Source organism: Gallus gallus, chromosome Z (genome assembly GCF_016699485.2).
Source record: "Gallus gallus isolate bGalGal1 chromosome Z, bGalGal1.mat.broiler.GRCg7b, whole genome shotgun sequence".
Lineage (NCBI taxonomy): Eukaryota > Metazoa > Chordata > Aves > Galliformes > Phasianidae > Gallus > Gallus gallus.
This window is the reverse complement of record NC_052572.1, coordinates 57,051,532-57,075,153: the sequence shown is the minus strand read 5'-3', so window position 1 is coordinate 57,075,153 and position 23,622 is coordinate 57,051,532. Positions and strand designations below refer to the sequence as shown.

The following is a 23,622-nucleotide window of genomic DNA, read 5'->3' as shown; positions in this document are numbered from 1 at the left end:
ACAACACTGACAGCTGGGATGTGGGTCAGAGCATGGGCAGTGGTGAGTGAGCATTTCTCATTGAAGACCACCAAAGCTGCTCCAGGCTGGGTGAAGTTAGGTGTTCACTCTTGTGTCTGAATCTGGGGATATCTTCATTCTTTCTTAGGATCCACAAAACCGGAGATGTGGGAGCTCTTCTTTCAGCCAGATGCCCTGAGCCAGGCTTGAACTGTTTTTGCTTGCTTGTTGGTGTGGTTTTGGTGCAAGGATGTTGCCGTCCTGAACTGTTCTTCTAAAAAGAAAGATAAGCAGTCCTGAGAGGGTACTAAGCAGTTTGATTTTAGAGTTCATCTTCATCAAGCTGTTCCCTTACAGGGGCTGCTCCTGAGCCTTGCTTTGGAGCATGGAGCTCCATGGATGACTTATCTCAGAGTTAATGGGGACTGAAGATTCTGAAAGTGAAAGCCAACCCTGCCCAAGCTGGGTAGCCTGGTCGCTGAGTCACCTTCTGCTGAAGCAAGCCTCTTTGTGCCAAAAATCCATTCTTTTCTTGCTTCTCAGCCATCGCATCCACACCAGAGTATTTCAGTGCAGTTATTAGCAGTTGCAGAAAGGCTTGTGATAAAGCAGCAACCGATTCCCCTACAGCCCTTTGCAGTGTGTTTCTGATTTAGAAGGGAATCAGACTTATTCTCTCAAAGACTGAGAGCATCAAAGACAAAAAGTGACTGAGATGGGCTGTGTACAAGGAGACAAACCCAAGCAGGAAGATGTCAGCCAGACTTCCTGATTTCTATTACCGTGATTTAAGTTTGCACTCCGAGTTTGCATTAATCTATTTCATACGGTGCTTTGTATTTCCCAAACCTCCCCAGGCAAATAATTAGAGCCAATCTGAAATGTTCCCAATGTGCAGCTAAACCAGGTTCAGGTTGCCAGATCCTCTCACTGCCTATGCCCTCCAGCACTATCCTGTCTGCCTCCCTGTGTTACCTAAAGTAGCAGGGCATGGAGGGATGATTATCAGATGTATCAGCACAAACTTTCACAAAAAAAATCAGTAAATCTTGGACTAATAGCAAGCCAGAGTGACCACCTTCTTCTAATTCCATTGTGTGTGGATAAGAGCTGTGCATGTTGATGGGATGACAAATAAGGCAAGTACCAGAGAGCATCAGCTCTCAGAGCTGTTTCCCACCCACAAAGTGCTGCCACAGCTGACAATGTGAGGCACAGCCAGAGTCAAAGTTCTCTTCATTTAGTAGTATAATTAGTTCTCCAAAGGTTCTTTGGAACTAGATAACGGAAGTGGCAAATGGTCCTCTCAGTGGAGGTGAATGATGAGTTTACCAATGCATTTTGGGAGGTCACGAGGGGCTGATGTACTCATAAAGTCATTTATAGAGCATAGCCAAGACAAGCATATCCAGTAATTTTTCATCAGGTGCTGTCTCCTGCAGAGACTGTATGCCATTCATTGGTCAGTGACAGCCAGGACAAAAATGCTTGAAGCATTCAATCATCATATTCACCTTTTTTCCTGGTGATTTTTCTTCAGGGAAAAAAAGAAAAAAAAAGAGTTGCTTCTGCCTATTGAAAGAAATATCATAGAAATATCATTCACTTTCTTGAAGGGGACAAAAAAAGACAAAAATTCCCCTCGCTACTTTGACTGCTGCTTCTAATGGGGTGTAGCCATAAGTGTGTGAAGATCTCAAAGGAAACAAATTGATTTACTTTACTTGCTCTACCCAGAAATGTCATACCCAACAAGCTTTCATGCTGTTAGCACCCAGGAGATGCTGTGTCAGTAGTGGGGTTGAAATGAAGTGAGCAGAAAGTGGCTTGACTGCCTGTTGAGCCATCTTCCTTCCTCCCCTGTGCATGTTATTTTAAGGAAGCAGCAGAACATTTCTTGCTGCACTTAGTTATTTGGTCAGAGCAGTTTAGTGGACCCATTCAGTTTCTCCCTTGACCATGCTGTCAGTTTGTCATTAGTATATTATTAAATGAGAGGAACTACTCCATGAAAATTTATTGCAATATGGCTTTTTGCCTTTTAAGCAACTGCTTATGTTCATGCTAAGGATGTGTGCCCATGCCCTCAAACAGGAGACCTTTAGCTCAGATAAAGGTCTCTCTGTGTCCTGCCTCCTGCATTATTTGTGCACAGGATGCAAAAATGCAGGAATCTCACCTTTGCTTTCTCTTCCCAACTTACATTATGAGCAGTAGCCTTCTTTTTTTTCTGGATTTATGGTTGTAAGTTATGGAAAAAAAAAATCAACTTGATTTTGACCTTCATTTCGTCTTTTATTTGTTATATCTTTTCTCCATCGTAATTTCTCTCTGGTCAACTGAGTTCCAAGGTATGTACTTCTCACAGGAGACTTTCCTTTAGCTGTGATGTACTGCACGCTTCTGTTTGTTTGAGAAACACTGCTCCGTGAAGGTACAGTGTGCTGAAGTAGAGTCAGGAAAGTCAGTCTTCCCAACCTCGTGTCTGTGAAGCTTTGGACATTCTTGACGTACTTTCTTTTAACCCAGATTCTTTTCCTCAGAAGAATTGTGTTTCCTAACTATGAATATGGCTTTATGACTGGGACAGTATTTATTCAGTCTTCAAGGAGTGCGAGTTGCCCCCCTCTGCCTTTTCTACCTCAAAGCATTGTGCCATGGTTCTGGGTGGTAACTTATGAAGGCTGTGGTCCCGTGTCTTTCTCTGATGCTGGCACATACAGAATAATACGGGAGGAAAACAAGTTTGATATTGCTTTTGATACCTGTTTACCACCCTCTCATTTTTGCCTTTTGCCCCCATTGCGTTGGGAGAAGTGCTCTGTGTGTTGTTCTTCACCAAGTCAAAGAAGTACGCACCAGGGGTATGCGAGCATTCACCTCCATGGGCATTTATCAAAAAGCTTGTTCAGCAGAAAGCATTGTTCTTCTTTACATTTCTCCTTGTCTCCATACCTTTGGTCTCCTTTGCGTCAGAAGTGCTGCCCTGTGTGATTTTACAGTCACTGGTGAGAACCACTTGCTGCTAGGCACTTCACAGTGTTAGCTATACAAGTGGCTAGTGTGCAGCAGGTAGGTGTGGAGCAATAGGGGTTGACAGCTAACCAGCAGCTGTCTCACTCACTCCACGTGTGCCTGCTTCTGCAGGGATTTTCACTCAGTGGACGGGCTGGTGCTCCTCTGCCTTTGACATTTTTATTTCACAGCCACTCATGAACTCCAGAAGCCGCACTGAAGATAACTTGGTATATAGTTACAATAAAGTAAGAGATGGAATGTGATAGAAAAGTGCTTTTTCAGTACATTTGGGATGTCAGGAACAGGCTACTGGGTATGGTAAATGGACTACTTTCCGCTCCTGCTCTTTCAAACTGGGTCACAGGAGGCTGCAAGTAGAAAATTACAGAACATTGAAGAGGACTTTGTATCCCTTGGACGTGGCCCTCCTCTGCACCTGCTTCAGCAGCTCCACGTGTTTGTTGTTCTGGGGGCCCCAGGCCCGGACGCAGTACTGCAAATGGGGCTTCACAAGGGCAGAGTAGAGGGGACAGTCCCCTCCCTCTCCCTGCTGCCACCACTCTTTTGATGAAGCCCACAATACTGTTGACATTCTGGGCTGCAAGCACACACTGCTGGCTCATGTCCAGCTTTTCATCCACCAGGACCTCCAAGTCTTCCTCCACAGGGCTGCTCTCAATTAGTTCTTCTCCAAGTCTGTACGCATATCCGGTGCTGCCCTAACCCAAACACAGCACCTTGCACTGTGCCTTGTTGAACCTCATTAGGTTCACACGGGCCCACTTTTGAAGCTCGTCTAGGTCTCTTTCGATGGCAACCCTTCCTTCTGTTGTATCAATTGCACCACTGAGCTTGGAATCATCTGCATACTTGTTGAGAGTATGCTTGATCCCACTGTCTGTGTTATTGGTAAAGACATGGAAGAGCATCAGTCCCAACATGGACACCTGGGAGGCACTGTTTGGTACTGGCCTCCACCTAGATGTAGAGACATGGACCACAGCACTCTGGCTGCAACTATCCAACCAATTATTTATCCAGTGAATATCTAATTCTTCAAATCCGTATATCTCCAATTTAGGGATGCAAGTGTGGTGTGGGGCCATATCCAGGGCCTTGAGGAAGTCCATTTAGACGACATCTTCCTTTGTCTATGGAAGTCATCACTCAGTTGTTGAAGACCACTGGATTTGCAAGGCATAATCTGCCCTTGGTGAAGCTGTACTGTTTGTCTCACATCACCTCCTTGTCCCTCATGTGCCTTAACGTGTCTTCCAGGAGGATCTGCTCCATGATCTTCCTAGGTACAGAGGTGAGGCTGTGCAGCCTGTAGTTCCATAGGTTTTCCTTTCTCTCTTTGTTAAAAGGGGAAGTAATGTTTACCTTTTTCCAGTCACTGGGGACTTCATCTGAGACCCATGACTTTTCAAAGATGTTGCAGAGTGGCTAGGCAACCACATCAGCCAGTTCTTTCATGACTCTGGGATGCACGTCATTGGGCCCCATAGGCTTGTACACGTTCAGTCTCATGAGGTGGTCTCGAACATGCTCTTTGCTTACTGGGGTCACGCAGCAAACTCTGTCACTGAGAAAGCTGAAGTAACCAGCATCAGTCAGAAATAATCTGCTTTTGCATGAAGTTCCTGTACTATCTTTGAGGCTGCAACGTGGGGTGACATTTTCGCTAGAGATAGTATGTTGCTGTTGAGGCACTTGGCAAGCATCAGCAGAGCAAATCTAGGCATTTCTCTTGATTTCAGAGCTTCTCCAGGTTGTCTGGAGTCATTCACTTCACTACACTCTGTTTGCCAGTAATCCCTTAGGCACTATTCTACATGTCTATTCACATTAACAGTATATGCACATTCCCCTCAGTCCAAGGGCTTACAATACTGCAAAATCCAATTCAGAAAGTATGCCATGATACTGATCCCACCTTTCCTGCCACATGTTAGCTATGCAGCACCTCTGTGCAGTCTGCTGGATACAAGAGGTTTACATGGAGGTCTGATGCGTGGTATCAAGGGTGCCTCATCTCAAAGGGAAAAAAAGGCTGCTGTGTTTGTCCCCCACTGACAGGGGGAGCCTGGTCACAACTAACCCAGAACCTCTAGGCTGAAGCAGCAGAAACTAGATGCTGGAAGGAAGCTGAGTCTGATAATGGGATTGGTACAAGTAGACCTGACTTTGCTTGTGACAAACAAATACAGTGGAATCAAACTGCAAGTGACTTTTATGGACCTTTCACGTTTAAGTAGGATTCTTCTTTCAGTAAAGCCAGTTTATGGTTCTTGTGACCCTGCAAATGTGTGACAGTAGTCACATGGATGTTTTTTCTGTGTTTAAGCACAAAGATTTGATAAACTTTATATGAGTATAAATGAGTATATTCACTTTGATTTTTACATTGCAGCTATATCGCTTCCTCTGACTTTCTTCCAGAAATGTATCCAAGACATGGCACTACAATGTACTTACGTCCAACAGAATGTTAGAAAACAACCAGATAACACCATCAGTGTGGCATAAGAACTTTTAAGACAAGCTAGTATTGCTTATAAGTTATTTGCATGTTTTAAACCAATCAGGAGTTGGTATCTATTGGTTCATTCTCTCTTTTTTTTATTATTATTATTTTTATTTTTTATTTTTGCACGCAAACGAGCAAACAAAAAGCACTTCATTAACAACATAAAACCCATAAGTAAAACAGCATGACTAGGAGAAAGAATAAAGTCAGGATACACATTGCAATATTGAGTAGAAATTAACTACAGTTTATTGCCCGTCTATTTCTGTCTCTAGAGCTCATACTAGAAAAGCAAGAGAGGAAGTAGTTAAATAAAGTGTGCTTTCTGCTTTAAAACTTCCAGGATCTTTACACTGAAATGCCAGTTTATTTTTTGTGTAAGGCTCTGAATCATACTTTTTTTATCTCTTGTAGTTCTTTTTATTTATTTTTCTTCTGCTCAGTGAAGCAGATTGTTAACAATTGATTTGTTGCATGCAGTTTGTAGAAGAATTGCTCTCCAAATCAGAAGGAAAATGGTGACTTGGTGTAGTCACCACTAGGAGTTGTGCTCAGTGATCCTTATGGGTCTCTTCCAATCAGGATATTCTAGGATTCTATGAAATCTTCCATAAATCTCAGAGCACAGAGAAGCCTCAGCTTTCAGTGCAGCATGGTTGCGCAAAACAGGTGGAGCTGTTATGCCTGCTTCTGCAGGGAGTAGGGGATGCACTCGGGATTGCTGCAGCATGTTTTAAAGATGGGAACAGGGTACAGATGAAGCACTGGCAACGGGGAAGGTGCCAATGATCTACTAATATAAATAGTTGGAAAAGGAGCAAATTACAGCCTTAAATTTTGAGTGGGCAAAGGGACAGCACTTTGGAGAAGAGAACGCCTGAAGGTCTCAAGGGTGTCACAGGGGCCTCTCTATCAGACTGGTATACATACGTATATATTCCTGCCTACCTTCTTGACCATAAAGATACCAAATAGGAAGGGCAAGGTGGGGGAGATGGTTTTATATCTACTTGTTCTCAGCTCTCAGCTGCTTAAATGCCCCCTTAAGGTCCAAGTCACGTGGGCAGAATTTGAAGAAGCCTGGTAGCTTTCTGGTAGATGTGTGTTTGAGTTAAAGTGTTACAAAAAGAAATAACAATTAACCTTGTGACACATAGAGTTTTAAAAACATGACCTGTTCAAGACTGCCTTTCTGCTCCTAGAATACCCTACTGTATTCATTTCTGGGGGAAGAGTCCAGAGATCAAAACAAGCTGCTCACAGTCCTATAAAATAAACAAAGTAGTTAGCGTTCTTTGCAGAAAAGCTTTGCAGTGGTTCTTGACTCTCTGGAGAAGAGGAGGCTCAGAGGAGACCTTGCTGCTCTTTGCAACTCCCTGAAAGGAGGTTGTGGCAAGGTGGGAGTCAGCCTTTTCTTCCAGGTGACAGCAATAGGATGAGAAGGAATGGCCTTAAGTTACACCAGAGGAGGTTTAGGATGGATATTAGGAAAAAATTGTTCTCAGAAAGAGTGGTGCTGCATTGGCACAGGCTGCCCAGGGAGGTGGTGGAGTCACCATCCATGGAGGTGTTCAAGAACCGTATGGATGTGGCACTGAGGGATGTGGTCATTGGGCATGGTGAAATGGGCTGGTGGTTGCATTTGAAGATGTTAGAGGTTTTTTCCAACATTAATAGTTCTGTGATTCTGTGACTTTCCAAAGCATGAATCTTTCTCATAATTCTGGAAGCAAGAGTGCAAACAAGATCAGCTGTGCTGCCAACAAACAAACAAACAGAAAGCCCCTCACACCATGAGAAAGAAAAGTAAAAATTACACTGTGGGTCACATCTGTGACTGCTCTTTGCTAAATTTAAAGGACTAGTGAGAAAGGCATGAGGATAGTTCTCAGGAGAAAGGAAATGAGCAATCATAGAAGCAGCAGCTGCAGTATTCATGAAGGACTAGTTAAGATGAGGGAAGACAATGTGAGTATTCAGAGGTGCAGCTATTTGTGTTTTGGATAGTACTGATGACTTCTCTTTGGACATCATGGTTCTGTAATGAAGTTCTGGGCCACCACATCGTCACCTCTGTCCTGCAGGCAGCATTTCCTACCTGCAGGTAGCAAATACCACCCACAGGAGCCAGTCAAAGGCTGCTGCTTCTACCAAGAAAATGGCTAAGATGAAAAGTTTCAGTGTACTTGACTTCTGGGAGGGCTACCAAGCTTTTATTGTCTGGATCAGGGTATTTGCAGTGCATTACAATATGTGTCACAGATAGCGAATCTGCTCCACTTTGCATTTAAAATCTAAAACCGTAATTTTTGTTGATTGATTTTCTTGATTGCTTTTGTTGGTTTGCCTAATTGGGAAGACATTCACACAAAAATGGAATGGTGGCTTTACAAAACATGCAGATATAATGAAATAGTGCTTTTTCCCAGTATCACAAAATCTTTTTTCTTGACACATCTTGGAATCTTTTACTCTTTAGAAGTATCATGTGAAATGTGATTAAATAAATTAGAAGTGGGTAATAGGAAAACTCAACATCAGTAATGTTACAAGATCCAATACTTTTTAATTGGACCTCCAAGAAGTGTCATTGATTTTGTGAGCTTAGCATGCTCTGTTGTTTGTTTTTGCTATCATAAAATTACTAATCCTGTTTTTAAATATTAACACTGTATAAATTCAAAAAAACGAACACCACATCTGCCAGTCACTTGTATTATCACAGCTTGGTGGAGCACTGTGTATCACACTCCTGCTTTCCAGCTGGCAGGCTGAAAGGTCCAGGGGGCAGAATCTGCTGTGGTGTGATAGCTACAGCCTGCAGTACTCTGCTTCCTGCTTACTTCTAGCCCAGGGTTGGTTCCTGTCTGCACTGTTGCTTATGTTTAGGTTTGTTTTTGTTTGTTTTTTTTTTTCCCCAAAACAAAATAATTTAAATTGAATGCTATACCACCCTTATAACAAACTTCTTATTCTCTCCACACATGAAAACATGCAAATGACATTGTTTTGTTATTTCAGAAAAGTATCTTTGGCTCATTCATACATCAGCAATAAAAATACTCCCTGAAACTTTAGTTAAAATGAAGGTTAAATGCTGACTGAGGTATGAACAGGCAGTTATGTTAGCACAGCAAACTACAGAGCTCAAATCCTTAGTTTTCAGCTGTCACATAGCTAGAAGCTCTGTCTCTACGGTTGGAGGAGCATCTATATTGGCTTTCACCGTGGCTTTTCCAAGAGCAGCCCACTAAAGACAGTAGCGTTGCACCAGTAACTGATACTTGACCTAAGCAGGAAAAAAAACTGAAATAGAATTTTTTTTTTTTTTCAGTTGAGAAATATTTGTTTTCCTTGGTAAAACATTTACCTAAAAAAGTTTTAAGTGAACCAAAATGTTTAATTACACTGGAAACAAATACAGGTACCAATCTGGTCTGGGAGACATTTTGAGTTACATACCAGTAAGCTCTGTTTCAAAACATCCTGTAGAAAAAAAAGCTTAAAACAAAAATTTTCAAGTAAAAAAAGTATTTGAACAGAACTACCTACCTACTCAGGTTAAATTATTGTATATTTTTTGTCCATAACTGGTTGTATTGGTCTTCAGAGATATCATGGAATCATTAAGGTTGGGAGAGATCTCCAAGACCTTCAAATTCAACCACTAACCCTTCCCCACCATGCCCACTGGCCATGTCCCTCAGTGCCACATCCACACGGTTCTTGAACACCTCCATGGATGGTGACTCCACCACCTCCCTGGGCAGCCTGTGCCACTGCAGCACCACTCTTTCAGAGAATAATTTTTCCTAATATCCAGTCTGAATATCCTTCATCCAAGAGAAGCGCTCTTGGAAAACCAGGCAGTATTGGCCTTTCTTGACATAAAGCCCAAAAGCAACCCCCCTTTTGGGCACAGCCGGGGTGACACCAGAAATGACAATCATTGCTCTTAGTTCTGCTTGTATGTAGGCTGCTTTCACTGAGATTCACTGTGAAGCCATCAGCATGAAAAGAATGAAATGAACTGGCATGTTTGATGTGTAATAAGCTATTTTTGGCTCAAAGGGAAACAATTCCTACCTGTCTTCTCCCTCAGCCTCAGATGTGATAACATTATAAGTACCTTTAACTAAAAGGCCGGGTGGGGGATTTTCATCATATTCTGCAGAATCTCCCTTGCTGCTGATATAACTCAAGCAGTATTTATGTAAAATCAATTTTCCGAGCAGAATGTATTGAACAAAAAAGGGCTTCCCAGTACAAACTGTGAGTGGCCTTAGAATCTGACTCAGAAAACGCTAAAGCAAATGCTATTTGGAGTCAGACCGATGAGGTGAGTTCTCCTAGAACTGGGCCCTTGGTGAAGTACCTCCAACTCCTGGAGGTGTTTTGGGAAAGTTTGCTGATGCAGCTGACTGTAGTTGGGTCAGTAAATGCCAAGGCAGAACCTCTCAAATGTGCCCTCAGTTTCTGCTTGTTCTTGTTATTTCCTTCTTCAGATGGAAGGCTTCTGCCACGTCTCAGTATATGAGTATTAAAAGGGCTTTGGGACAGATGTGGTTTTGTGCACAGTTTCAAGCCTAAGTGAAGTTTGGGAAGCCAGTAATTGGCTTACAGGCCAGAAGTCTTCCAGGGACTGCTGCAAACCCACATCAAGCTCTGAAGAGCTAGAGTTAGCATTCAGCTGAAAGAAGCAAGGAGATGCTCTGATGAGGGTCCGGAGCTATGTTTTGTCTTTCTGGGCTGAGCAGTCATTTAAATTCAGCACTGCCTGGTGATGTAACTGCAGCAGGCCCTCTGTGTGCACTGTGTGTGTGAGGTGGAGGTACTTTGGATGTGCTAGTGGTGTTTCCTTGTGACAAATGCAGTACTTCTGATACCCTTCTCAAAAGATAAACAGCTTCCTTCATGGTCTGTGTTTTTAACCTATCCTGCTCTTCCTAGGAGGCTGTTCCAGAGCTAGAACATCTGAAAGCTGGGAAGTTTTTTCAGTTTCTTACCCTAGATGTATTTGTGACCAATTATTAGCCAACATGTTTGCTCTTATGCCAACATTGTCCATTAGTTTAAGTAGACCTTCTCCTTCACTGACTTCTCCCATCTGTTCTGTTTTCCTGGCCACCCCTGAGATGCGCTTATAGGCATCATTTTGCTGGAGTAAGTGGGAGAACCTCTGAAGTCTGCTCTTGTGACAGAGGCTCTCAGTCCCCTCTGTGCTCCTTCTCTGTTCCGGCCAAAGCAGAATCCTTCCTTGACTTCAGGAGACCAGATCAGGGAGCTTTCCCCAGTCCTGCAGTCTTCAGCATGCTTCTTAGCAAGAGGCTGTCTGGCCAGGGATATTGCCATGCGCCATTGCTGCCATTGCTGTGTCTTCTTGCTCGGGCTCTCTGCCTGCATATCTGGAACAGCAGTGGATGTTCACTTCAAGATGGCACTTGGTGATGGCACTGACTGCCAGCTGGGCCAGTGTTTAGCTTCAAATGTGACCCTTTTTACAAACTCTCTTTTTTTCAAAAATTGAATTTACTGATAGAAGTCTTGATTTATTGCAGATGTAATTGAGTACATTGACACATCTTAATAGGAAGGATTTCAGATTGCCATAGTGCAGGTCTGACAGTTGCATCTGGCCTTGCGCCTTGTTCTTTGCCAGCATGGCAGTCCCGACTGTGCTGCCAGAGCAATTAATCAGCTCAGCACCTCACCGGAGCTGTTGTGTGCATTTCACTTTCACAGAAATATTTGCTGACTTGGCTTTTTAGCTATGAAGTAACTTGACAGTGCGCGTTTTCAAAACAAAAGTCTGAAACCTAGAATCTAAACAGGAGCATGTTTGAAAATGCATGTGCACTACTTCCAGATCAAAATGCGTGCTGTGACTGAAATCTGTGTAGCCATTGAAATTACTGTTCATGGAAGCACAGAACCATAGGGATTGGAAGGGACCTCTGGAGATCACCTGGTCCTGCTCCCTGCTGAGGCAGGTTCCCCTGAGAACTTTGGACTTCCATTTTAGAAATAGTCAGTGAAATTACTTCAGCTTTTAAAATTGGACTATAAAAATTTGAGATTTTAATTTATTACCTATTGATTTTATATAACTGTTATTTACTCTTGTCTGTCCTGACCTCTTCTTGTATCTGAGTTACTTAGTTTTTTCTTTGTTCCCATGGGCCAGACAGACAGAAGTGGTGCTGGGAGCCATTGGATATGAAGCATGCTCAACCTTTCAATCAAGGTTAATCTGCAGACCACCAAATGCTGTCTTAATTAAGGCGCACTGTATTGTACATCGTGAAAGTCACAGGGTGGGGGAAACAACACCTGCCCTAATATGCATGAATCATATAATAATAGAATCATTAAGGTTGGAAAAGACTTCTAAGATCTGGTTTGCATTCCTTTTTCCAGAACTATGAGAAAGATGTGTGCTTTGGAAAAGTCATAGAATGGTAGCGGCATTAAGGTTGGAAAGACCACGAAGATCACCAAGTCCAACCAGCAGCCCACACCCACCATGCCCACTAACCACGACCCTCAGTGCCACATCCACACAGTTCTTGAACAACTCCAGGGCCACTGACTCCACCACCTTCCTGGTTAGTCTGTGCCACTGCAGCACCACTCCTTCTGAATTGAATTTTTTCCTAATATCCAACCTGAACCTCCCCTGGTGCAATATAAGGACATTATTTTTTGTCCTACCACTGTTACCTGGATGAAGAGGCTGACCTCTACAGCCTCCTTTTAAGGAGTTGTAGAGAGCAATAAGATCTCCCCTGAATCTCCTCCAGACTACACAATCCCTGTTCCCTCAGCTGCTACTCATAAGGCATTTTCCAGACCCTTCACAGCTTTGTTGCTCTTCTATGGCCATGCTCCATGGCTTCAGTATCTTTCTTGCAGTGAGGGGCCCAAAAGTGAACACAGTACTCGAGGTGCAGCCTCACCAGGACTGAGTACAGCAGAACTTCCCTTGGTGAAGCCATGCTGGCTGTCTCAGATCACCTACTCATCCCTCATGTGCCTTAACATGTCTTCTAGGAGGATCTGCTCCATGATCTTCCCAGGCACAAAGATGAGGCTCACCGGCCTGTAATTCCCTGGGTCCTCCTTCCTCCCTTTCTTGGAAATGGGAGTGATATCTCCATCTTTTCAGTCTGCAGGGACTTCTCGTGACAGCCACAACTTTTCACATATGATGGAGAGTGGCTCAGCAACCATACCAGCCAGCTCATTAAGGACCCTGGGGTGCATGTCATCCAGCCCCATAGGCTTGCGTATGTTCACCCTTATGAGGCAGTCTCGGACTTGCTCTGCCCTTAGAGCAGGAGGGGGATTTACTCCTCCAGTTCCCACCTAGAAGCTCAGGGATGCGAGCTTCAGGGATGTGAGAAATATGAGAATCCTGGCTGCCAGTGAAGACCGAGGCAAAAAACATTTTGTACCTCAGCCTTCTCCATATCTGTTGTAGCCAGTTATCTTTTCTCATTTACCAAAGGAGGTACACTCTCTTTGTCTGTCTCTTCTGGCCAATGTACCTATACAATCCCTTCTTGTTGTGTTTAACATCCCTCTCCAAGTTCAGTTCCATCTGCACCTTGGCTTTCCTAATCCCCTCTCTGCAAATCTGGATGCCATCCCTGTATTCTTCCCAGGTGATGTGCCTGATGCCATTGGCCATCTTGGCCACCTGAGCATTCTGCTGGCCCATGTTCTGCTGGCTGTAGTGTTGCACGAGGCTGTTGTGACTAAAGTGCAGGACTCAACACTTGGTCTTGTTAAAGCCCATAGGTTCATGCAGTTGGCCTCAGCCCATTGATTCAACCTTTCCAGACCCCTCTGAGGGCCCTTTCTATCCTCATGCAGATTGACAGTTCCTCCCTACTTGTCGTCATCTACAAACATACTGAGGGCACATGCTTGCCACATGGACACATTCCTGCCTTTCTCCTTCCTCTCCATAGATGCATGGCATTTCTCGCTCAGCTGTGCTGCCTGGGTTCTACTGGCCCTGTGAATGTAACCATGCTGAGCACGCTTCGGGGGCAGCCATGCCTCTTTCCTGCCTGGCACTAGGGTATGCAGATGCTGGAATACTGGTGAGCAGCTGCTGCTCTATGGAGACTGAGATGCAGAGCGGGTGCTCAGCATTTTTCTGCCAGGTTACCTCTTAAACAAATGCATGTCACAAACCCTTCTGACAGCTGCTTGTAAAAGCAGAATCCCTGCTGCCAGGCATGTTGAGTTCCTCTCATTTTCCTGGCAGTTTCTCATTAGAAGGATTTATGGAAATTGAACAAGGAGAGGTTGCAGTCTGTCATGTCTAGAAGCAACTGAGTATACCCTGACACTGTCATGCATGCACCCTTGGTATAGTTTTTAAACAAATGGAACAAGACTCCACAGAAAGTGTTTGCAAGTTCTTCACACACAGCTTTATAGTGTTCTCTGTAGAGTTACAGTACAGTAACGCCCTGCTCATATGTGGGCCTAGCCCTCCTCCCTACACACTCTGGGGGTGAGCTGGGTATGTTGCTCCTGCCCTCTGCCTGTCCTCCTGCAGTAGTGGGGTGCACTCATTAATGTCAGATCTCTGGCACTGCTTGGAAAGGAAGGAACACTACTGAGCAGCCCTCTTGGAAGAGTGCCTTGCCTTGCACCTGAAGTTGCTTGTGGACGTACAAAGTAGTTATAAAGCTCTTCATACTTAAGATTTTGTGCTCTTCAACGTTTTTATCAACAACCTATATAGTGGGATCAAGTGCCCCCTCAGCAAGTTTGCTGGAAGTGGAGTTGACACAATAGCAGGAAGGGCTAACATGCAGAGGGATGTGGACAGGCTCAAAAACTGTGCTTACAGGAACCCAGTGAGGTCAACGAGGCCAAGAGCAAAGTGCTGCACTCTGATCAGGGCAATCTTAGATATGTGTACAGACTGTGAGAACTCATTGAGAGCAGCCCTACGGAGAAGTATCTGAGGTTTCTGTTAGATGACAAACTGGACGTGAGCCAGCAGTGTGTGCTTGTAGCCCAGGCGGCCAACAGTATCCTGGGCTGCATCAACAGAGGGGTGGCAGGAGGGAGAGGGAGGGGATTGTCTGCATCTACTCTGCCCTTGTGAGGGTCCATCTGCAGTACTGTGTCCAGGCCTGGGAGACCCCCAGAACAAGAAACATGTGGAGCTGCTGAAGTGGGTCCAGAGAAGGGCCATGAAGAACACTGAAGGGCTGAAGCACCACTCCTTTGAAAAAAAAGGCTGAGGGAGCTGAGCTTGTTCTGCCTGGAGAAGAGAAGGCTCCAGGGAGACCTCATTGCAACCTTCCAGTACTTGAAAGATGTTTACAAGCAGGACAGGGAACAACTTTTATATGGTCTGAGAGAGACAGGATGAGATGGAATGGCTTTAAACTAGAAGAGGGGAACTTTAGATATTAGGAGTAAATCCTTTACTCAGAGGGCAGTGAGGTCCTGACTCAGCTGCCCAAAGAAGCTGTGGTGCCCCATCCCTGGAGGTGCTCAAAGCCAGGTTGGATGGGGCCCTGGGCAGCCTGAGCTGGTGGGGGGCTTCCCTGCCCACAGCATGGGGTTAGGGCTGGGTGGGCTTTAAGGGCCCTTCCAACCCAAGCCATTCTGTGATTCTATGATCCTGTTACTTTAAAATAAGTGACTTGAAAGCCTGCCAAAAAAGTTAATTAAAAGTATATTTTTGTGTTCCTCTGAATTCTTGCTGAAAAATGAGTCTGATCTGCAGCCACTTGCTCCTGGATGCACTCGCTTCTGTGGCTGCTGTTTTACTCCATATTCAGCTGAAGGGATATGTGCTGCATTTATTTTTCTGTAGTGGACAAAGCAGGAAAAGGTGAGGTGGGGGTTGAAAACATCAGGTTGGGATGCCTGGGTGAGCATCACTGCGGCAGTGGCCATGGTTCCTGCTGCACCAAGAGCAGAGGATGAGAGCACTACAAACCGGAGCGCAATGCAAGGCCCAGGGCTGGTGTATGGCCCTTTGCTGGCTGGGGCTTTCGGGTGGCACCACAGCAGAAATGTTTGCTATCTTTGGTAGTACTCTGCATATCTGCAGAGAGGAAAAGGAGAACAAGGATGCTGCAGCAGTCACAGAGAGTAACCTGCATCTTACAGTGGCAAAGGTTGCATGGCTCAGTAGTCATCCTGTTTAAACACTGACTTGAGTGATGAGGTTTTTAAATTAGAAGGCCTCAGTGTGATGTTCCAGGCTGAACTTCCTTCACCTCTGCTATCTGAAATCCTGTTTATAGCAACAGGGGCATGCAGGACTGATAGCTGTTCAATCAGCCTTCGCTTCAGCCATTGACTTCCAGGAACTCTGTTTTGCAAGATTAATACCCTCTTCATAAAAGTAACCTTGTGTGCATTCACCTCTGCTTGCATGCAGATATCTGAAGGCAAGTTAAAATTGGCTTTGTTAGTGTTACTGGCAGATTTATATATATACACACACACACATATATATATATAAGTATAATCTTAAAATAGGACAGAAAGCAGTAACAAGTACTTTTTTTTGCTCTGGAGTTGCCAGAAGACACACACTGCTGGCTGATGCTTGCTTTTGTCTGTGTTTTGCTTGCAGTGGCTGAGGAACCCAGGTCCCCAGCATGAGAAGCGGACTCTCTTCGGGGACATGGTGTGTTTCCTGTTCATCACTCCACTGGCAACTGTCTCTGGCTGGCTGTGCCTGCGGGGAGCTGTGGACCACCTGCACTTCAGCAGTAGGCTGGAAGCTGTCGGCCTCATTGCACTCACTATTGCACTCTTCACCATTTACCTCTTTTGGACCCTAGTGAGTATGGGGACAGGGGAAAAGAATAGAGCAGGAAATTAATTACACCTCTACCACTGTAGAGTGCTGTAGAGTGGGCGAAGCATTGCATAAAGCGTTGTTTACATTCAGAAATCTCATGTCTGTTAAGTTCTCTGGAAATTCAGAAAAATGCTGTGCATTTGAGGTCTGTACTTCTCAAAACCCAAGCTCTGGGGAGGATAGTGGGAGGGAGAGAGGAAGCAGTGAGGAGGAATTCAAGGCAGGTGCTGCAGCATTGTGATACCATCATAGAAGGCTTTGAGGTTGGTTGAGCATGATTTTCCCTTGGTGAATCCATGCTGACTCTTCCTGATGGCCTTCTTCTCTTCCAATTGCTTGAGATGGCATCCAGAACAAGCTGTGCCATCACCTTTCCAGGGACAGAAGTGAGAATGACTGGCCTGTAGTTTCCCAGATCCTCTTTCTTGCCCTTTTTGAAGACCAGAGTGACGCTGGCTATCCTCCAGTCTTCAGGCACCTCCCCTGTTCTCCATGACCTGTCAAAGATGATACAGAGTGGTTCGGCATTCACCTCTGCCAGCTCTCTCAGCACACGTGACGCATCCTGTCAGGGCCCACAGATATGTGCACACTGATCCCACCTAGATGCCCTTTTACTGTTAACATACTTAAAAAAAAAACCCTTATTATCCTTTATCTTCTTTGCTAGCTTCAGCTCCAGATGAGCTTTAGCCTTCCTTGTCGCTTGCCTGCAGGCATGACAACATTCCTATGCTCCTCCCAAGAGGACAGGCCCTATCTCCTCATTTCATAAACCTTCTTCTTCCCTTTGATTTTATCCATGAGCTCCTTGCTCTTCCACACAGGTCTCCTGATTTCCTACTCTTAGGGTTGCACCAATATTGAGCTTGGAAGAAGTGCTGTTTAAATATTGCCCAGCTCTCACAGGCCCCTTTACCTTCACGACATGAGATGCCCATGATATGTCTCCAAGTAGGTCCCGGAAAATGTCACAGTTGGCTCTCTGAAAGTCCAGGGTAGCAATCCTACTTTTTGCCTTACTTCTTCCACACAAGATCTTCAACTCCACCATCTCATGATTGGTGCATCCCAAGCTGCCCCCAGCCCTCACATCCTTAACAAGCCCATCCCTGCTAAAAAGAACAAGGTCCAGAAGAACCCCCTGCCTTGCTGGCTCCTCCACCACCTGTGTCAGAAAATTATCTTCAATGCACTGCAGGAATCATCTGGACTACATGTGCCTGGCCATGTTGCTTACCCCAACAGATACCTGAATGATTAAAGTCCCCCATGAGAACCAGCACACGGGATTGTGAGGCTACTTCCAGCTGCTTGTAGAAGGCCTCATTGACTTCATCCTTCTGATCTGGTGATTTGTAGTACACCCTCACAACGATGTCAGCCATGCCAGCCCACCTGTTGATTCTCACCCACAAGCTCTCCACACCTTCTTCCCCCCTCCCAGGTGGAGCTCATTACATTCTAGTTCGTCTCTCACATAATGGGAAACTCCTCCACCTTGCTTCCCAAACCTGTCTATCCAAAAAAAGATAGAGCCCTCCATGACAGCATTCCAGTCATGTGAGATGTCCCACCACATCCCTGTGATTGCAACGAGACCACAGCCCTGCAACTGCAGACAGATCTTCAGCTCTTCCTGTTTATTTCCCATGCTACACACATTGGTATACGGGCAATTAAGGGAAGCAGCAGGTGCAGTTACCTCTGGAAGGACACAAGAAGATTTTGGATGCAGTACTGGCAACATGACCTTCTCTGAGGAGTCCTTGCATGATCCCATGGGACAACTCGGAGGTTTTTCCCGGCAATCTCCAACAGTGACAACATCCCTCAGCTCCTATCTGTCTCCCTCAGAGATTCCCGGGAGCCCCCTCAGGCTGCTGATTTCTTGCTGCAGCCTGGCCATCTGTTCAAGCAGCTCCTTGAACAGGACACACCTGCAGCCATGACAGCCTTCTCCTCCCTCAGGACCCAGCGGATTATGGAGCTCCCCACAGTTGGTAGTTTGGACTGGTGCCTCACCCATGGGTTGTCCACCTGGGTGCACGCATGAGTCTAGAGAGGCGTATGTCCCCTCAGTCTGGGTTGCTGCCTCAGCCCGGCCGCTGCGATGTGTGCCAACCATGATAATTAAAGAGGCGGTAACACCCTAAAGTTCTCAAAGGAGGAGGGGAGAAAGAAGAGAGGAGGATCCTCCTGGCCCGCCCTCTCTGCCCCGCGTGAACTGCCCACGCTGGCTGACGAGCATACCCCGTTTCATAGAATCATAGAATTGCTAAGGTTGGAAAAGACTCACAGGATCATCCAGTCCAACCATTCGCCCATCCCCAATGGTTCTCACTAAATTATGTCCAAACATTCCTTGAACACCTCCAGGGTTGGTGACTCCACCACCTCCCTGGGCAGCCCATTCCAGTGCCTGACCACCCTTTCAGAGAAGCAGTATTTCCTAATGTCCAGCCTTAACCTTCCCTGGCACAGCTTGAAGCCATTCCCTCTAGTCCTATCACTAGTCACACGAGAGAAGAGGCCGACCCCCAGCTCACAACTTCCCTTCAGGTAATTACAGAGAGCAATAAGGTCTCCTCTGAGCCTCCTCTTCTCCAGACTGAACAATCCCAGCTCCTTCAGCCGCTCTTCATAAGGTCTGTGCTCCAGACCCCTCACCAGCTTTGTTGCCCTTCCCTGGACACGCTCCAGGGCCTCGATGTCTTTCTTGCAGTGAGGGGCCCAAAACTGGACACAGTACTCGAGGTGTGGCCTCACCAGTGCTGAGTACAGGGGGACAATTACTTCCCTGTTCCTGCTGGCAACACTATTTCTGATGCAAGCCAGGATGCCATTGGCCTTCTTGGCAACCTGGGTACACTGCTGGCTCATGTTCAGTCTAGCGTCAATCAATACCCCCAGGTATCGATTGGTTTGCACATCCTGTTCGTGGCGCTCCCTCAGGGCTGTTTTTATACAGGCAGGGGGTTGGCTGCCATCACTTTCAGCCTTGTCCACACAGTGTCAGCGCCCGTGGTGGCACAAGAGCAGCTCCTGCCTGCTCGCGGTCGTGGGGCTGCCGCGCTGACCACACAGCTCTGTGAGGCAGGTGAAGCCACGGTTTTGGGGATTGGTTCTGGTTTACCTCTCTGTCAGGATCCCTCATTGCAGTCGATCCACATGAGGTCCTTGCTAAAATGGACTTTAAATTTCCCCATGTGCTGTCATGACAGACTCTGCTAAAGCGTCTGCCCCCTTCTTTCTTGTAGTCTCCCTTTAAATACTGAAAGGTCATCAGTTCTCCCTGGAGCCTTGTCTTCTCCATGCTGAACAGCCCCAGCTCTCACCTCCATAGGAGAGGTGTTCCATCCCTTGGATCATCTGTGTGGCCCTCCTCTGGATGTGCTCCAACAGGTCCATGTCTCTCCTTTACTGAGGACTCCACACCCGGACACAGCACTCCAGGTGACGCCTCACCAGCAGAGGAGCAGGATCACCCCCTTTGCCCTGCTGGCCATGCTTTTTTGCTGCAGCCCAGGATATGGTTGGCGTTCTGGGCTGTGAGGGCACATTGCTGGCTCATGGTCAGCTGCTATCTACCAAGTCCTTTTGGCAGGGCTGTGCTCAATTCTTTCATCTCCCAGCTTCTACTGGTAGTGCAGATTGCCATGACCCAGGTGCAGACCATGCACTTGGCTTTGTTGAACCTCACGAGGTTCTCCTGGGCCACTGCTCAAGCCCATCTGAGTCTCTCTGGATAGCATCCCTCAAGCATGTAATAATTTAATTGCTTGTGACACACAGACGCATTTGACCTTGCTCATTAAGATTTCAGGAGCATCTCAGATATAAGCTAGGAACATCTACTGCTATTGCTTTGACAGGGATGAAAAACCACTTCTAATTCACTTTATAATGTTTCTCCTTTCAGAATATTACAGAGAAATGTATGCACCCTTTAGAGGTTATTTAGTGCTTGGACAGTATGCTAAGAGAGATCTTGATGTAAAGGCACACACCTCAGCTGGTTTAACCGAGGCACAACATCTTTAGTGCCCACTGAGCTGTACAAGATGTAATTCAGTCAGAGCCTTCACACAGCCCAGCAGGAGGTGGATGGGCAATGAAGCACTGCATCCATCGAGCAGGTGCGGGGCTTCCTGCCTTTGTGAGGTGCATGGACCTCAGCACCGAGTTAGCTGAGTGGTAGAGCGGTGGGGAGGATGCTCAGGCGCTGTCCACAGTACTGAAGGTGCCCTCTTTTCCCTCTCGAGCATTCGTGCTGGAAGAGTTCTGAGGAGGTTTATGTGTGTCTGTAAATTAAGTCATCAAGCTGAATTGGTGGTGTATGCACCTCATCAGAATGCAGATTTATAAAAGCAAGGTAGAGATTTACAGCAACTACCTTACAACTGGCAGAGAGCACACTCCACCCGTGTGCTCAGCACCCTGAGGTGTAGTGCTCCTACAGGAAAGCCCCAGCCTGTGTTTGCCCAGGGATTTGCCAGATATGCAGACCCTCAGCTGCACCCTCCCTTCAGTTCTCAGTGTTGAGGAGATGGGAGAATCCTGTTCCGCTTGCTTAGTTATGGCTATGCAGGGAACATGTTGAGAGCTGCTGGCTAAATTACACACAACTTGTGATACAACACTTCTCTAGGTCCTGGGAAAATTAAGAAAACTATTTAATTTTACTTCCCATAAGTCAGTTTATTATCTTGTAGGCAAAAGCTAGCACTTAGGTTATTTATGCACCACAGTATCCCAGTGAGCAGAAAATGGGAGAGAGGTTATTTTTAGTACCCAAGAAGCTGTCTGATTCCACTGAAAGGGAACTCACAGCCAAGTTCTCTATAAAAATGCTTTTACCTTTCCTCAGTTAATCACTGCAACTGATCTACACCGCCCCACACACACCCCAAAGAAAGAAAAGTCCTGCTCTGCCCAAGATGAAACCTTCAGAAAAAAACTGATTTCTGTTTAAGGATTCAGGGCCATGTCTCACCTCTCCATGCACATGGCTGACCTTTCTGTGAGACCAAGCAGAGGATTTGGTGCAAGAGGATTAGCCACGTAGCTTCCAGTTTAATGTAACTGCTCGTGAAACACCAAGTGTGGCCAAAATGAACCCAAATTAGAAAGACAAATGCTTCGCCTTGCTACAGTATTGAGGAGGTGAACAAAGAACCTCTGTGTGGCAAGGCCCAGTGTAGGAACAAGCATTGTTGGTGCAGTGCCTGAGTTCCATCTCAGAGTAGCAGCATGGGGCAAGGAGCTCTAGTGTGGATGCTCTCCATGAAATTGAGCAGCTGACATCACTGGGAAACCACCTCCAGGCAAGAGCCCACTGTAAACAGGCCGTCAGACTGAACTAGGATATCTTGTGAAATGCTGTAAGCAGACAAGCAATTAAAGCCTGGAGTAACAATCTTGCTCTTTCTCAAAGAATCACAGATGATGCCACAGGAGAGCTCAGCCTGAACTCCTGCTCGCTGATCTGAGGTGGTCACAACACTCTGCATAGCATTCATCTTTCTAGAGTTTTTGTGGGTTTTTTTTGAATTGTTTTTTGGTCCCTACTAGGATTTTACGGAATGGAAAACCATTTATTTAGCTAACAGCACTCTTTTGCAACTAAAAGGGTTTTGAAGGATACATTCATAGGCATGTAGATGGCCAGTGTAAGAGCACTGTGCTCTGTAGCCATTCACACCACCAGCACTGCATGGGGTCAGAAAAGTGGCAGAGCAGCCCCTTGGACAGTGACACTATTTGGAACCAGCAAACATCCACACACCTATCCCAGAGTACTCAGCAGTCTCTTTCACTGCCTCTGCAAAGCCAGAGTGCTGCCACCAGATGCAGCACCTGTGTACCACCCCCTACCCTCTGAATGGTAGTGACCTACTGAGGTGGCACAGGTGCATAAAAATCAATGACAAATGACAAGCTGTGTGACAAGCACTTCCGTGCTTGCTGCTTGGGTCCCTTCCTGCCCACAGCTTGGGAACCTTGGGAACATCATCCTTGTCATTTGGCATACCTCATCCAACAAGCCCCAAGCCAACTAACAGGTGTTTGACATAGCTGTCTAAGTACAGCACTGTATATAGACCTAGCTCATGCACTTGGCTGTCAGTAAAATAAGCAGTAGACTACTTAAAAAAAAAAAAAGACAGGGGAAGCTATCTTGTATATATTCACAGCAGTCATTTCCCTCCCACTATTAGCAGACTACACCGAGTTTGAAAATGGTTACCTGAGAACAGTAAAAAAAAAAAAAAAAGTTCAAGACAACCTCAGCTGAGACACTGATTCTGAGAGACAGTGTATACTGGAAGTTGGTCACACTCACCTCGTAGAACCTATGCAATCCTGAATTCAATACATTTAGCAACAAAGCATTACAAGGTGGAACATATGGCACTGTCAGTGTCCGCACGCAAGCCTTCTCCAGCCAGCCAGCTACAGAAATCACCAGCTTAACAACCTCAAACCCAAATTCATCTGGTTATGAATGGCTGCCGGTGGTTCTAGCTCTTGGGAAAGACAGGCAGGAAGCAGCAGAAAGTGGGGCACAAGCTGCTCTTCTCTGCTGTGGAAGCGTAGGAAACAAGCCTCCCATCCATTAGGTTTCATCTTTGCCCATTTTATCCTACCCAGTGAGGCTGCTTATAGGCTTTCTGTCCCACTTGAAGATCTGTTCCGCAGCCCCTCGCTGATTCCTTAGAGGAATGAAGTGATTCTCAATGCAGCATGTCTCCTTTCTCGGCAGGTATCATTTAGATATCACTGTAGGTTATACAACGAATGGCGTCGGACCAACCAGCGGGTGATACTCCTCATCCCCAAGTCTACCAACATCCCCTCCAACCAGCAGTCCTTGCTGGGCCTGCCATCAGTCAAAAGGAACTCAAAGGAGACAATCGTTTGATTTGGGTCGTTCTGCTCCGGGGCTATGCACTAAGAACATTTGCCTTGAACTCCCTGTGCTCAAACACCATGCAGAACCCAGCAGCGTGCTATCCTGATACACAAACTCTTCACAGTGGAGGAAACTGCTATGTGAACTCAAATGGTGGACACTGCAGTCATACAATATTTGCTAAGCTGCCAAGTGCACTTATTTAGCAGATACTGTGTGGAAGCTCACGTTAATACTTGCATCATCAAGTGATGCAAACTTTTCTATTATTGTTTAAAATAAACTGTGAAAATTAACAATGCAAAA

At 45.8% G+C, this 23,622-nt stretch overlaps 1 protein-coding gene across 2 annotated transcripts in view; it reads left to right on the top strand.

Moving 5' to 3' along the window:
* MARCH3 (membrane associated ring-CH-type finger 3) overlaps positions 1–23,622 on the top strand; it is a 26,475-nt gene extending 2,853 nt beyond the window's left edge. For both annotated transcript variants that reach the window (XM_001232134.7, XM_046905536.1), the window contains 2 exons: positions 16,170–16,379; positions 23,167–23,622. In XM_001232134.7, coding sequence (XP_001232135.3) covers positions 16,170–16,379; positions 23,167–23,325 — 369 coding nt within the window. In that variant the 3' untranslated portion in view covers positions 23,326–23,622. The remainder of the gene's footprint in view (positions 1–16,169; positions 16,380–23,166) is intronic.